Source organism: Pelecanus crispus, chromosome 3 (genome assembly GCF_030463565.1).
Source record: "Pelecanus crispus isolate bPelCri1 chromosome 3, bPelCri1.pri, whole genome shotgun sequence".
Taxonomy (NCBI): Eukaryota; Metazoa; Chordata; class Aves; order Pelecaniformes; family Pelecanidae; genus Pelecanus; species Pelecanus crispus.
The window spans coordinates 98,078,374-98,092,847 of record NC_134645.1 but is presented as its reverse complement, the minus strand read 5'-3'; the positions used below and the strand labels follow the sequence as shown (position 1 = coordinate 98,092,847).

The 14,474-nt window shown below is 39.8% G+C and overlaps 1 protein-coding gene across 1 annotated transcript in view; it reads left to right on the top strand.

Annotated features, from left to right (window-relative positions):
• LOC104038321 (regulating synaptic membrane exocytosis protein 1) overlaps positions 1–14,474 on the top strand; it is a 190,511-nt gene that overhangs the window by 115,916 nt on the left and 60,121 nt on the right. The window contains exon 22 of the mRNA XM_075707731.1: positions 4,187–4,353. Within this exon, the coding sequence (XP_075563846.1) occupies positions 4,187–4,353 (167 nt within the window). The remainder of the gene's footprint in view (positions 1–4,186; positions 4,354–14,474) is intronic.

Sequence of the window (14,474 nt, the reverse complement as noted above, 5' to 3'; positions counted from 1 at the left end):
TCACCATAAAATTCTCTGTTTACCAACATATGAAAGACTGGCTGTTAAGCCAGTCTGATATTTACAAAGCAATTCCATTTTGTACAGACTGCTGGACTACAGGGAGAAAGACAGAGTGAGGATATCTACATAGCCTCCACTCATGGGGGATGATACCTGGGCTGAAGACCCTGTGGCAATAAATGGTTTCATATTGTTACCAGACAGTCATTTCATGAAGCTGACTCCCTAAACAGTCACTGATATACAGGCTGGGACTTCTGACTTATCTCCCAGTATCCTAACCAGTAAGCTGGACAACCATTCTTGATGCTTTCTCTCTCTCTCCTACCCATCTTTCCCAACCCATGTCGGTAGCCCATGAAAGGTAGAACGAATTCAGTGCAAGTGAAACAGAGGGTCTTCCGCTGCCCCACATGGCATATGTAGTCCACTGTGTTCAACTTTGTTATTCTGTGGTTGAATAATTAATTGAGTGCTAAACAAATGGCCAGATTCAGGTGTGACTTGGGACAAAGGCCAGCAGCCTATACCTCCCTCAATCCTTAAGAAGAAAAAGGCTTCCAGCAGGTGGAAGGAAGTCCCTGCATCTGGCCTTGATGGTTTCCTTGATGGTAGAGCTCAGATGGAGTCAGCCTTCTCCAGCAGCACATCATGCTTGCTCAGGGACCACATGGATCTTCTTCTACCATTCCAGATTCACTGTATGCACTCTCAAACCAAGGGCCACAAAGTGAACGTGGACTTTTTGGTGAGGAAGAAAAGTAAATAGACACCATCATGACAGAGAGGGGAATTCAGATTGTCTTCAGCAAATACAATTAAAACATGGAGATATTTCTGAAACACTCTGTTACCATGCATAAAAACCCATGTATTTGAGAGAGACTGAATAGTTATATTTTAAACAAAGTATTTGTAAAATCTCACCTGCAGACAAATAATTTCTAGATGTAGTTTAAATATATAGGAAGGGTGAAATCCCTATTTCACTGAAGTCATAGAATGATAGAATCGTTTAGGTTGGAAAAGACCTTTAAGACCATCCAGTCCAACCATTAACCTAACACTACCAAGTCCACCACTAAACCAATTAAGGGGAGAGTAGCAATTTCATGTTTCATGGCTTGGGGGCTGGATTATTTTTTAATGAAAGTAAAAACTAGGAATCATTAAGGTTGGAAAGGATCTCTAAGATCATCAGTCCAACCATCAACCCAACACCACCATGCCTACTAAACCATGTCCCAAAGTGCCACGTCTACCCATTTTTTGAACACTTCCAGGAATGGTGACTCCACCACCTCTCTGGGCAGCCTCTTCCAATGCTTGACCACTCTTTCCATGAAGGAATTTTTCCTAATATCCAACCTAAACCTCCCCTGGCGCAGCTTGAGCCCATTTCCTCTTGTCCTATCGCTAACTACCTGGGAGAAGAGACCAACACCCACCTCACTACAACCTCCTTTCAGGTAGTTGTAGAGAGTGATAAGGTCTCCCCTCAGTCTCCTCTTCTCCAGACTAAACAATCCCAGTTCCCTCAGCTGCTTCTCATGAGACTTGTATTCTAGACCCTTCGCCAGCTTTGTTGCCCTTCTCTGAACATGCTCCAGCACCTCAACGTTCTTCTTGTACTAAGGGGCCCAAAACTGGACACAGTATTCCAGGTGCGGCCTCACCAGTGCCGAGTACAGGGGGACAATCACTTCCCTGCTCCTGCTGGCCACACTATTCCTGATACAAGCCAGGATGCTGTTGGCCTTCTTCAGACTGGTTTATTTTGCAGTCTCAAAGAGGGCAAGCAGCAAAATTATTTAACAGACTGTACAAGCCATTTCCAAAAGGTGGTCTGAATAAACATATCAGCATAGTCTCACCCTAATTCCATTGGTCATTTATATTCAGATCAGTCACACAAAGTCACTTGGAAAGAGAATCTCCAAATAAATCCTTGCTGTAGTTGAAAATATTTTTAAATATTGGAGTTCTTGAGTCCTCTGTGTTACCCACTTCATGAATTCAGAGTTCCGCCACATCTGTTTCCATGTCAATGCCTGTTAGACTTGTTATTTGAGCTCAAAGTCATCATGCTCCAAGCCATTCTGAAATCATCTGCAGAGTTTCATTTAGTATTTGAAGCTGAAAATTTGCCTTCAGTAAACCAGAGCTTTCTCTCCCGCAGATGTTGTTATTCAGTCAGCCAGTGCAAGCACCTCACAGGGTATTGCAAAGAGTTTCCTCAATGCACGCTCCTCAGGTCAAACCCCCAAGATTGTGTTCATAAATTGGTTTGTGTTTTTTATCTTGGCATATGCCGTCCAAGAGCTGTGAGTAACCCTGAAACACATGCTGAGACACTAAGTTTGTATAACCTCCATTTCTCCTACAGATTTCTATATTTACAACCAGTGCTTAGTATCCTCTTTATTCCCTCCCTTTCTCTACTCCCATTAACTTACTCATCTTATCTTAGATGTTTCACCAAGAGGTTTCCAGGTGTGCTGTGTAGACCTCAAACATAGTTACTGAAAGGCACTGGAGCAACAGAAGATAAACCTGACCTGAGGACAGGAGGCCTGATACATTCATCTGTACAAATATGAGCTTCTGTTTGCCAGGCTTTTTGTTAAGTCATGACATCTGCCAACTGACTCAGCCTGCAACCCAGTGCCTTAGTTGAGCTGGGGGTATTCACAGACTGTCACAGCTTTGTGTATAATTCATAAATAAGCTTTTATGACTTGAATTGTACAGAGCACAGATGTGGAAAATAAACTCCCTAGAGTGTCTTGTCAAAAACCGCTTAGTGTTACCATGTGTTAATAGTTTTCCCATAATATGCCCTGGGAAGTATACCACTGGTTTAGTCACTTTCCAGCCAAGGGTACCTTGCTTTCTAATGATAGCGGGTTTTAGTTTTGTGAACCTCATAATGATGTGATCCTCATATCTGTGTGACTGAAGATTTAGGTAAGTATGAGATTGCTAGGACTGAAGCTTCCTTTTCATAGAATCATAGAATCATTTAGGTTGTAGAAGACCTTTAAGATAGCGTCCAACCATTAACCTAGCACTGCCAAGTCCACCGCTAAACCCTAAGCGCCACATCTACCCATCTTTTAAATACCTTCAGAGATGGTGACTCAACCACTTCCCTGGGCAGCCTCTTCCAATGCTTGACAACCCTTTCAGTGAAGAGGGTTTTCCTAATATCCAATCTAAACCTCCCCTGGTGCAACTTGAGGCTGTTTCTTCTCATCCTATGACTTGTTACTTGGCAGAAGAGACCAACACCCACCTCGCTACAACCTGCTTTCAGGTAGTTGTAGAGGGTGATAAGGTCTCCCCTGAGCCTCCTTTTCTCCAAGACTAAACAACCCCATTTCCCTTTATATATGTCTGACTGATGATGTAATACGAGCATTGTATAATGGTGGTGTGGTGTTGCAGTTGGTTTTAACTAATCAAAGCTTCTGCTGTTAGCAAAAGGGTGATAATTTCTACCCTGTCCACATATTCCTCCTGCTGGGTCTTCTGCTAGTTCTCACGCATGTGCACATGTAAAAGCAGCTAGATTAGGGCACTGATCTGCCTGAAAACAAATACTATTTTTGCTGAGTTAGCCTTCTGCCTGACTAGTCCTCTAGTATCATGGTACAAAGAGATATTTTGCAATAGAAAATGTACTTTTTTCCTTTTCTGATAGAACTTAGGTATTGAAATTAGTCCTCGGTGTCAGCTTCATGTAGCATTACATTTCATTCAGACTCATATGCAGTTCTGTTCCAAAATAACTCTGTCCAAATATTTCATAGCGTATTTTTTAATATTTGAAAAATTGAAAAAAGGTCTGTAGCCAAATAGACTGTATGCATGTGCTCAAGAAGATGTCTGTCAACTGCATAAATAGTTCATTATAGTTCCAGTGTAGTAAAGAACCAGCAGCCTATTTCAATTCCAATGCTGTAATTTATTTCTAGTGTTTTATTTAGTCCCTAAATACCATGTTTGATTTCTTCACTAGATAGAAAGACATTATTTAATATAGGTGTTTCTCTAAATTTCATACAATTTTTTTAGATCTAAAAGCAGTTAGAGAGAATTGTCATACTTAGGTCACTTGTTGTCTCAATATATGTGTTATGTTTTGATAAGACTCCTCACCCTTTCTTTTCTTGATCTCTAGTATAATATACAAACAGATCAGTACAGAAGTTGTGATAACGTCTCTGCCAAATCATCAGATAGTGATGTCAGTGATGTGTCAGCCATTTCCCGAACCAGCAGTGCCTCACGCCTCAGCAGCACAAGTTTTATGTCAGAGCAATCTGAACGCCCTCGAGGCAGAATCAGGTGAGTTCTCAGTGCAGCTTCGACTGTATCACACCCCCTCTTTCATTTAGTGCCAAAGTACAACCAGAAATTATTGAAATTACATAACCACAACATAAGAAATTATGAAAAATGTCTATGCACATATAAACTGTCTTCCATTGCTAGCCTAAGATGACATATTTTTGCAGTTGTGCACCTAAAACAGAAAGCAAAATTCCCATGAGGAGGTGACAGATTAATGTATTTTTAGCAAGTGGATCTTGAGCACACACTATGATCTCATTGCTGGCTACGAATCAGTGTAAGCTATATGTCAATAAGGTATTACAGCAGAAATATTACTAGATTTTTCATCTAAAGACTTTTCTTTCATAAAAGCTCTGGTTTTTTTTCTTTCAATCTATGTATTTATTTCCCTACCTACCTGCCTTTATTTTGCTGTTTTCATGCATATGATAAAGTACTAGCTGTGAAACAAGTATTTGTGTAGTAATTTTTGATATCTCTGGTTCAAAAGTAATTTAATTTGCATTATCAATAATCAAATATCTCTTTCATCCTTGATAGTAATCTATTCTTGGTTTAGTGCTTTTTTAGATACACAGATTGGTTACTGTCTTCATTTAACTTGATGACAAAACTCCCACCAGCTATAATGGCTGTAGGATTGGCATGGTAGTCTACGATTACATCTACCAATGTCTGATCTCTCAAAAACTTGACTTTAAGTGTTATAAGACACGAGAAGAATTAGGAATTATTAAAAAAATTATCCCTAGGGAGGAAATCAGTCTGATAAAAGTCTGGATGGCATCATTTAGTACTTCAGAACATTTCTAGACAGACTCTCTACCCAAGAAGTTCAGCTGCAGGCTTTTTGATCTGTTCATGCAATGGAAAGGGGTGTTAGGGAAACTCAGGAACTGGCCTCTATGTATGAGCTAGCTCCACCTCATTTTTTTGTTAAGGAAAGTTCACAAGGGTATTCAAAGTCATGTTTCAGATAGGTGAAATTATAACCTGACAGCTCCAGTAATCCACAATCCAACAGAACACTGTGGTGGAACTGTGAATTATTTAAAGTTATTCAAGTGTTTAAAGTTATTTTAATTCATGTGTTTAAATGATGCATTTCATTATGCCCTACTTTTTCAGTACTTGTCTCTTACAGAGGGCTTCAGTCATACCAAAATGCCTGTATTTTCTAGACATTGAATGTCCTCAACTAGGCCCTGTCACAGTATCTTTGGCAGGTTGAACAAAATAGGATTTTTTTTTTCCCATAAATATCTCTGTGTTGAAACAGATTTTATCAGAAATGTTCCTTGGGTTCAGAATGTCTGATCACAAATAGCAGAACCAGGAGAACCACTAACCTCATGTAAGGCTGGAAAGGGGGAAACCTTTGTCTAGTTCAACCTCTTCCATTCTAATGAGTAGCGGAGCACCTTGGGTACAGGATTAGCCGACGTAGTGTACAAAAACAACTGTCTGCAATGGGAGCTCCAGTTCAGCTTTACTCTAGACCCCTAAAGTGAGATGTAAGTAGAATTCAGATGCCTTCCCTGTCTGACACTGTCCACAGAATCCATACCTCAGAGTTTACACACTTTATACTTGCTTGCTTTAATTTTCTCTTTCTTCGGGTAGTATTTCCATAGTGAACGAAGTATACAGTAATAATATACAGTGCAGCTCATTCAGTGGAAATATGAGGAAGAAATTAATAGATTGATAAATAGTTTTGCTTCTAAGCTGGCAGTGGTTTTGCTTCCCTGAAAGACCTGTTAAGATAAGTGGGAGATGTCTAATATACTGTCTTTGCAATTAGCCTATTTCAACCATTAAGTGCAGTGGAGTGAAATTTAAAATAATTTTGATGTTGGAAAACATGGTATCTAGCAGATTAACACCCACTATTCAAAATTTTCCATTTGAGTTGTCCACACTTATTTTGGATGATTGCCTATCATCGCTATAAAAAGGTCAAGGTCTTTAGACCTGAAAAAATGTTGTATCATGTGAATTGGATATCAAGACAAGTCAGAATGAAAGGAAGTCGGGTGTTGAAGAAAAGAAAAGAAGCCATTTTGCTGATGATCTGAGCCAAAGTCAGGTAGCTACCCTCCTGTGTCTGTACTGGTAGCCTCTGTCACATACTCTTTAGTCAATTCTGTGGGCAGCTTACTTATAACATGGAAATGAAGAGTTAATTTGGGGAAAGTGTTGATTGTTATTATGAACAATTTTTTTCAGTGAGATTTGTGCTGTTTAACTTTAGCCTTAAAAACTATGTATCTGCAGTGGAATTTACATAAAAATTAGTTTTTTGTTAAATTATTTGTGTAACTTCCCTAAGTCATCATTAAAAAGAAGAAAACACCTATTATCTTGGATCATTCACCTCATCTTCATATAGATGTCAAGGACAGGTGAATTGTCCTTTTCTAGCATTAATTCTTGAAGGAACCCTAGATGACTTGTTTAGATTGGTTATTTTAATTTTAGATATCTAAAATTAAGTGAAATGGATTCTTTCTCTTAATTATTCAGTTTCTTTAAGTTCAGGAAGTTAAGGAATTAGAAAATTGAAGTTCAAGTTTGATTAGTGATTTGAAGTTCAAATTTTATTTTTGCCTCTAAGAAACCTGATGTTAAGATATATCAAGCAGGGTGGGGTGGGGTGGGATGGGATGGGATGGGATGGGATGGGATGGGATGGTTGAGCAGGAGGGGCAAGAAAAAGACCATTTTTTAACTTCCTGTCTTCTGTCTTACTGAAACCACATATCCACCATCATCTTAATTTGGAAGTGTGTCTGCCCAGTGGCCATGGCAGGTGTGTAAGCTTAATGTTAAGTTTAAAGAGAGAAGGTTTGTTGAACTGCCTTTTTTATGCATCTACGTTTGTTCTTCAGATACCTTCTGGAGATGAGAGCTATGAAGAATCTAGTAGGCATATAGAAACTCAGAGGAGGTGGCCCAGTTTTAGCCATCTCACTAAACTAAGTCATTCAACTAGTATCCTTAGGTGCCTTTTGTATCCAGAAGAAAAATACACAGATTCAGAATACACAAGCAAGATTCCTGGTCTGCATCACCTTTGGAAAGGGTGTCTCTGTCTCTTTCTCCATTGAGTAGAGGAAAATGAATCCTAGGGCTATTGACCACCAAGCTGAGTTAGTTAAATTAAATGGAGAAATGTGACTGGAGAGTACTCCAGTGTTCAGATTTGTAACCTGAAGTGAACTGTGCTCCTCCATGAGCTAAAAAACAGAGGTTAGTTATTCATGTTAAGAGTTGTGGTGTCAAATTCCTGAATGTGAAGTGTGCCAGCTTAAGACAGCAGTAGTTTTAGTTGATGTTGTTAGTCAATATAACCCCATCATCCCTCATATTAATGCATCTGTGAAAAGGGATATAAATTAAGCTCCTACACATCTGAAAATACAAGATACTCTCCTCTTTAGGGCTATCGTTAAGAAAGCAAACTTTTGTTGTGATTTTGTACAAAATATCATTACTTTTAAAGGTCCGAAGGACAGAGGTTTGGGGTCATAGTGAGTGTAGTTTATGTCCACTAACTTCACCACCAGTTCTGCCAGCACTAACAGCTTCCTGACCTTTCCTCCCAAATCCTAAGAGGGGAAAGATCCTTAAAAAGCTAGCTAATGCCTTTTCCCCATCAATCCAGGCAGAATAAATCAATCTCTCTCCCTTCTCTCTGAATTTTGAAGGTTTGAGACTCTATCATTTTGGACAATGCATTCTATATTATCCAATTTTTATAAATAGTTATTTCTTTATTCAAGTAGTAAAGATTTTCAAACCTGGAAGCACATCTCTTTATCTTGTGGCTCTAAAGTGTATGGGTATTAGCTATAAATGTATAACAATTTGTGGTTTTTTCAGCAATTTTTAATTTTAATGAGTAACTCCTTCAGTTACATTATATTCAAATTACATTGTGCTTTTCATAATGTACAGCTTTCATAGAATAAAACACTATCTGAATAGCAAGGATCAAATCAGTTGATGCAGAACACAGAAATACCATGCATCTTGTTTGAATAGCTAGATAACACTCTAGCTGTTCTTTGGGTTACAACTTCCAGATTTAAAGTTTTGTAGGAATAGGAAACTTGAGCATGCTGAAGAAGCTAGTAACATAGGGAGAATGAAAGCAAATCTTCCCTTTCCTTTAATCAATGACAAGACTGTGTCTAAACCTTTTAAGGCAGAAGACTAATTTCATTCCTACAGTATATTTCTAATTGAATAACCTGTCAGAAAGCTGTGACATAGCATGCATGGAAAATACCATTAGTTAATCTTCAGTCTGGAGATTTTGTTGATTAACACTTCCAACAGGCTGCAAAAGGGAATTATGATTGATGCAAGTTCTAAATATAAGTATATGAAATAGCTTCTTCATTTCTAATTTGTTTAGCATTTTCAGGTGGATGTTGTAACAAATGGCTGTGCGTGAATAAACTAGTCTGCATCGGAAATTATTCCAAACATCTTTCATGTTACTATCCTGGGAGGTCTGGTTGACTGCCATGCTCTCTAGTGGAAATGCAGGCAAATATCAGGAATTTTTTTTTCTGGGAACAAAATGTTCCCTGAATTTTGGGAACCAAGTGTTCTGGGACTTTTGACTTGAATCAGAATCAGACTTGTGATTCTGGTTTGCCATAGCTTTTGGAGTTTGTGTGTATTTCATGACTGAAGTCAGATTACCAGTTGTCCTTTATGGAGGTTTGCTTTCATCAGTCATGGTCTTTATGCATTCATAATACAGTCAAGCAGTACGTCGTGCCCATGTATGCTGCAGATGTTACTGCATATGACTCAGGAATATTTCTCACATCCTAAATGAAGCAGAAGGAAATTCTTCATGGTTTAATGCAAATGATTGATAAATAAGAATCTATGTTAAATACATGGTGATTAATCAGCACCATATGGGCTTGATCAGACAAAAAAAGGACATTTGCTCACTTCATTAAAAATTATGCCCCATGCTGTCACTGCATCATTTTTCATCAGAGGCCTGTTTATGCAAATATACCAAAGATACCTGTTCTTCTTCGTGAAGTCAAGGAGGGAACTGTCATGCATGGTGGAGGTGAGCTGGAGGTATCTGTTCTGGAGGATTTAGCAAGTTGCCTGCCATAAGAAGTTTCACTTAAATCTGATTGAACAGAATCTGCCAAGTATATGAAAGACTAGATAACTACTTTTAAGGTGAATTTCTCTCTGTGTATCTGGATTTCAAACAAATTGTCCCTGCATTAGGAGTATCACAGTTGTTCCTCATTTTAAATTTGAAAATCACATCTTTAGTAAGAACTATATTTAGTATCATCACATCTTTAGTAAGAATTTTATTTAGTATCTTAATAAATGTGTGTTATACAATAATATAATTATGTATGTGCCATATTTTCATCTGGTTTACATGCATTGCTTAATTGAATGCTTAAGTTTAATTAGAATATATTAAATAGGCCTATCAAAGAAAGAGGATAATAAAATACGTTGTAACAGTGGACTTAAACCAGTCCCAGTTTCTCTCACATATTATACCATGCCACTGAATGGCTTTTGTCCCAAACTTATATTTGCTTCTTGGGATTCAGGTATGTTTTCAGTACATTATGGAAGGAAAAGAACTTCTCTGGTTCTCTCTGACAAACCTGTTCATTCCCAATTTCCAGAACAGCAGGTACAATTTGCATGTAGCTTTTATTCTTTCAGTACGTTAGAACTTTAGTGCTAGTACACTTGAGCTTTGACTCAGAAACTATGGGGAAGCAAAATGATAACACATGATCAAGTGAGGAAGTGGTTGATGAGTTGGCAAGCAAAGGGTGCAGGGTGATGTAGACAGGCATGACCTCATAATCAACAAAACAGGGCAGGAAGAAGCCCACCCCGAATGTATACACACGAGTAAGGAGGTGCTTGAGAGGAGAGCATTTGGGGGAAGCTCTTATACATTTTCTGGGAGATCAGCACAGCTGGGTGCCTCTCTAATGGCCTGTGCACTAATGTGTGGGGAACAAACGAGGAATTAGAGGTATGTTGTGCAGCTGCAGGGCTATGGTCTCATCAGAATCACAGAGAGATGGTGGGATAGCTCACATGACTGGAGCGCTCTGATCCATGGAAGCACGGCAAGGAAGGGGTGTTGCCCTTTATGTGAGAGAGTAGGGAGCTCTCCCTAGAGATGCATGATGAACCAGCTGAGAGTCTATGGGTCAGGATTAGAGGGCCAACCAATGTCATGTTATTGTGGGTGTCTGCTATGGACTTCCTGATCAGGAAGAAGAAGTATATGAAACCTTCCAACAACTGGAAGAAGAATCACAAGGTCTCGTTTGCATGGGGAGCTTGAACCTTTCTGATATCTCCTGGATGAGCAGGCACAAGCAATCCAGGAAGTTTCTGGAGTGCATTGATGACCAGAGGAAAAGTCTGGAGCAAGGACTCAGCAGAGGATGATAAGATCAGGGAACATTTAAACAAACTGGACACGTACAAGTCATTGGTACCTGACAAGATGCAGCCATGAGTACTAAGTGAGCTGGTGCTGACCAATGTCATTGCAAGATCACTCAATAATCTTTGGAATGTCACGGCAACCAGGAGATGTTCTTGAAGACTGGAAGAAAGAAATTGTCACTACTATCTTCAAGAAGGGCAAGGGGGATCTGGGGAACTATAGGCCTGTTAGCCTCAGCTCAACCCCTGGGAAGGTGATGGAACGAATAATCCTGGAAACCATTTACAAACATACAGAACAAGAGGGTGATTGTGAATAGTCAGCATTAATTTGCAAAGGGGAAATCATGCCTGACCAGCCTCATAGCTTTCTTTCATTAGTTGACTGGTTTGGTGAATGAGAACAGCAGACGTTCTCTATCTTGTCTTTAGTAAGGCTTTCAGCACTCTCTTCCAAAACATCCTCATAGACAAACTGAGGAAGTACAGCCTAGGTAAGTGAACGGTGAGGCAGATTGAAAACTCACTGAACACCAGGCTCAGAGGGTTGCGATCTGTGACACAAAGTCCAGCTGGAGACAAGTCATTAGTATTATATGCCTCAGGTCAATATTGTGGTAGTACTGTTTAACATCTTCATTAGTGACTGGGATGATGGAACAGAGTGCACCCTCAGTAGGTTTGCAGACAACAGAAAACTGACAGGCTAGGTGGCAGTGACACGATTCAGAGGGATCTCAACAGGATGGAGAAACGGGCCAACAGGAACCTCATGAAGTTCCACAAGGGAAATACAAAATCCTGCATCTGGGGAGGAATAACCCCATGTACCATTACACTGGGGGCTCCCAACTGAAAAGCAGCTTTACAGCTGGAAAGCAGCTTTGCAGGAAAGAGCCTAGGATCCTTGTGGACACTAAGTTGAACCTGAGCCAGCAATGCCTCCTTGCAGCAAAGGTGGCCAACACTGTCGTGGGCTGCATTAGGAAGAGTGTTGCCAGCAGGCTGAGGAACGTGATCCTTCCCCTCTACTCAACTCTAGTGTCAATACCTGGAGTGCTGAGTCCAGTTCTGAGCTCCCCAGTACAAGAGACTTGGAGCTACTGGAGCAAGTCCAGCAAAGGCCCCTGAAACTGATGAAGGGATTGGACCATCTGTCGTACAAGGAGAGGCCGAGAGAGCTGGGACTGTTCAGCCTGGAGAAGAGAAGGCTCAGGGGGATCTTATCAATGTGCATAAGTGTGTGATGAGAGAGTAAAGAAGGCAGAGCCAGACTCTTCTCAGTGAAAGGATGAGAGGCAATGGGCACAAACTGAAATAAGGGAAATCCTGCTTAACCATAAGAAAAACCTTTTTCCTGCACAATTTATTGAACACTGGGACAGGTGGCTCAGAGATGTTGTGCAGTCTTAATACTTGGGGATATCCAAAACCCAACTGGATATGGCCATGAGCAACCTGCTCTCATCGACCCTGCAGTGAGCAGGAGGGTTGGACTAAACACTCTCCAAAGGTGTCCTCCACCCTCAACTATTCTGTGATTTTGTGAATAATGTATTGGGTAGGTGAGTATGCTGTATCTGGAAATGACTTGTAATTCAAGTCAGATTGGGGATGAAGCTAAATGAAAGTAAAATACTTAGTTATAGAATGCAAAGCAGATGACAGTTAAGAAGTGTGAAACAACATAGGTGACAGGAATGAAACATTTTTTCATCTGTATTTAACTCCTGAATTCTTTCTCCCATTTTCACATCACCTGTTGTAGATGCTGACCCTTTACCTCACTCATCTGCATACTTTACAACTAAAGTTGCAGTCATCAGAGGCAATCCTCTGTAATGATAGCACATAGATTTTATCATCCATCCTTTCCTCAGGGTTTCCTTACAGTTTCTTTCAGGTTCAGATCTTATTCCACACACGCATGCACAACAGTATTGATTCTTAACCAATTTAGGAGGCTGCTCCTCAGCCCCATGATTTTTGTTTTACTTCTCTAAGTGTGCATGCACACACTTTAATATGCATGTACTTCAGAAATGCAAATGACCCTTTGTCAGATTAGGTTATCTCCTGCCCTCCACTCTGCTGCTATCAAATCATTATCACACTTAGAGAAGGAATATTGGTTTTTCCTACATGTTGAGGCAACATCTAAATGTTACTAGGAGGCTTCTCCCTGTGCTAAAATCATCCTTTTTATATCAAGCTCTAAAATTGACCATGCTACTTTGAATCATGTGAGTAGGACTAAAACATACAACTTACTTCTGGCTCGTTGTGACAACCTGGTAAGATAGTAATCAACCACTTTGAGCTGATAAATGAGCTTGTGGTGACCAATCCTCAGGCTTATCTTTAACGGATACCTAAACAGACTGGATATAAGCAGATCTTCCGGAATGTTGTTTCATTAAACCTCAGCTTTATTAGGTGACATGTATGGAAGCATTTGGTCATAATTCAGTCCTATTTTGTAGTAGGTGCTGTCTGTAAGCCAATTTTCCCTACATATGTTCTGTTCTGTATATAAGAACATGGGACTGGAAGGGACCTCTCTAGTCACTGAATGTAGCCTCTGCTATCACAAAGAACTGAATCACATTAAGGTATTTTCAGGATCCATCTTCAACTTAATTGTTTGCTTTTGCTCTCACCCACTTATTTCAGAAGGTTTTCTAAATCTAATTTTTTTAATGCTCTGAAAATTTCTTTGAGTTACAGGGTAAATTTATTCACAGGGAGTTTAAACACTTTATTCACATTTGTCCCTGTGCCAATATTGGCATCGTATTTAGATAGGTTTTCCCTCACTTCTGTTTGCTCCCTGGGGTATCATAGGAAGCCGTTGTAGCTCAATGGTTTAGCTAGCTGCTGTTTTACTCAGTTACATATTACATCCTTTCTATTTTGTTGGTCATCCTAGCAGCCCTTCTCTGACGGTTTCCAGTTTGAATGAAACCTTGAATTCTTGTGACTAGTAGTGCAGATGAGGTCTCTTGCACAGTGTCATTAATTCTGCCCTAACCAAGACATAGGAGAGTCCATTTGCTTTTTTTAATAACCGTAGTACTTGGTTGTGCTGGTTGTGTAGCACTTGGCCAAAATGGTCAAAAACTGCAACCATGTCAGAAGCTGTGCCTTTGGAGGCATAGCTACAGCTGGATCATTTCCTCAGTTCCTTGCATCTCCTTCAGAGTCCTTTCTCCTTGGATATTGAGCATGCATGAAGAGCTAGCTGATACCAGTGTGGACCATGGCACAGTGTTCTTTTCAGCCCCCTGCTCCTGACCTTTCCTTTGCAGGCTGTCCTTGTCACTTCAACCAGCACAAAATCTGAGAAACTTAGGGTTTTTTTTTTTTCTGTCCCCTCCCAGTTTTGATTAGCAATACTTGCTGAGAGGGAAGATGGGGTGAATCCAAATTAGCTTTCAGATACAACTGTAATTTCCAAATATCCTAATTTTTTTTTACTGAAAAGGAACTGTCTGCTATTTAATGAATCTGCTGTTCGTTTCTTTCTTTTAAAAAGAATGAATTTATTAAAGTTGGGTTTGACCATGACTGAAGATTTGCACTAAAAGTCTGAATGTCACTGTGAAACTGAAGGTGACACAGCTAGCATA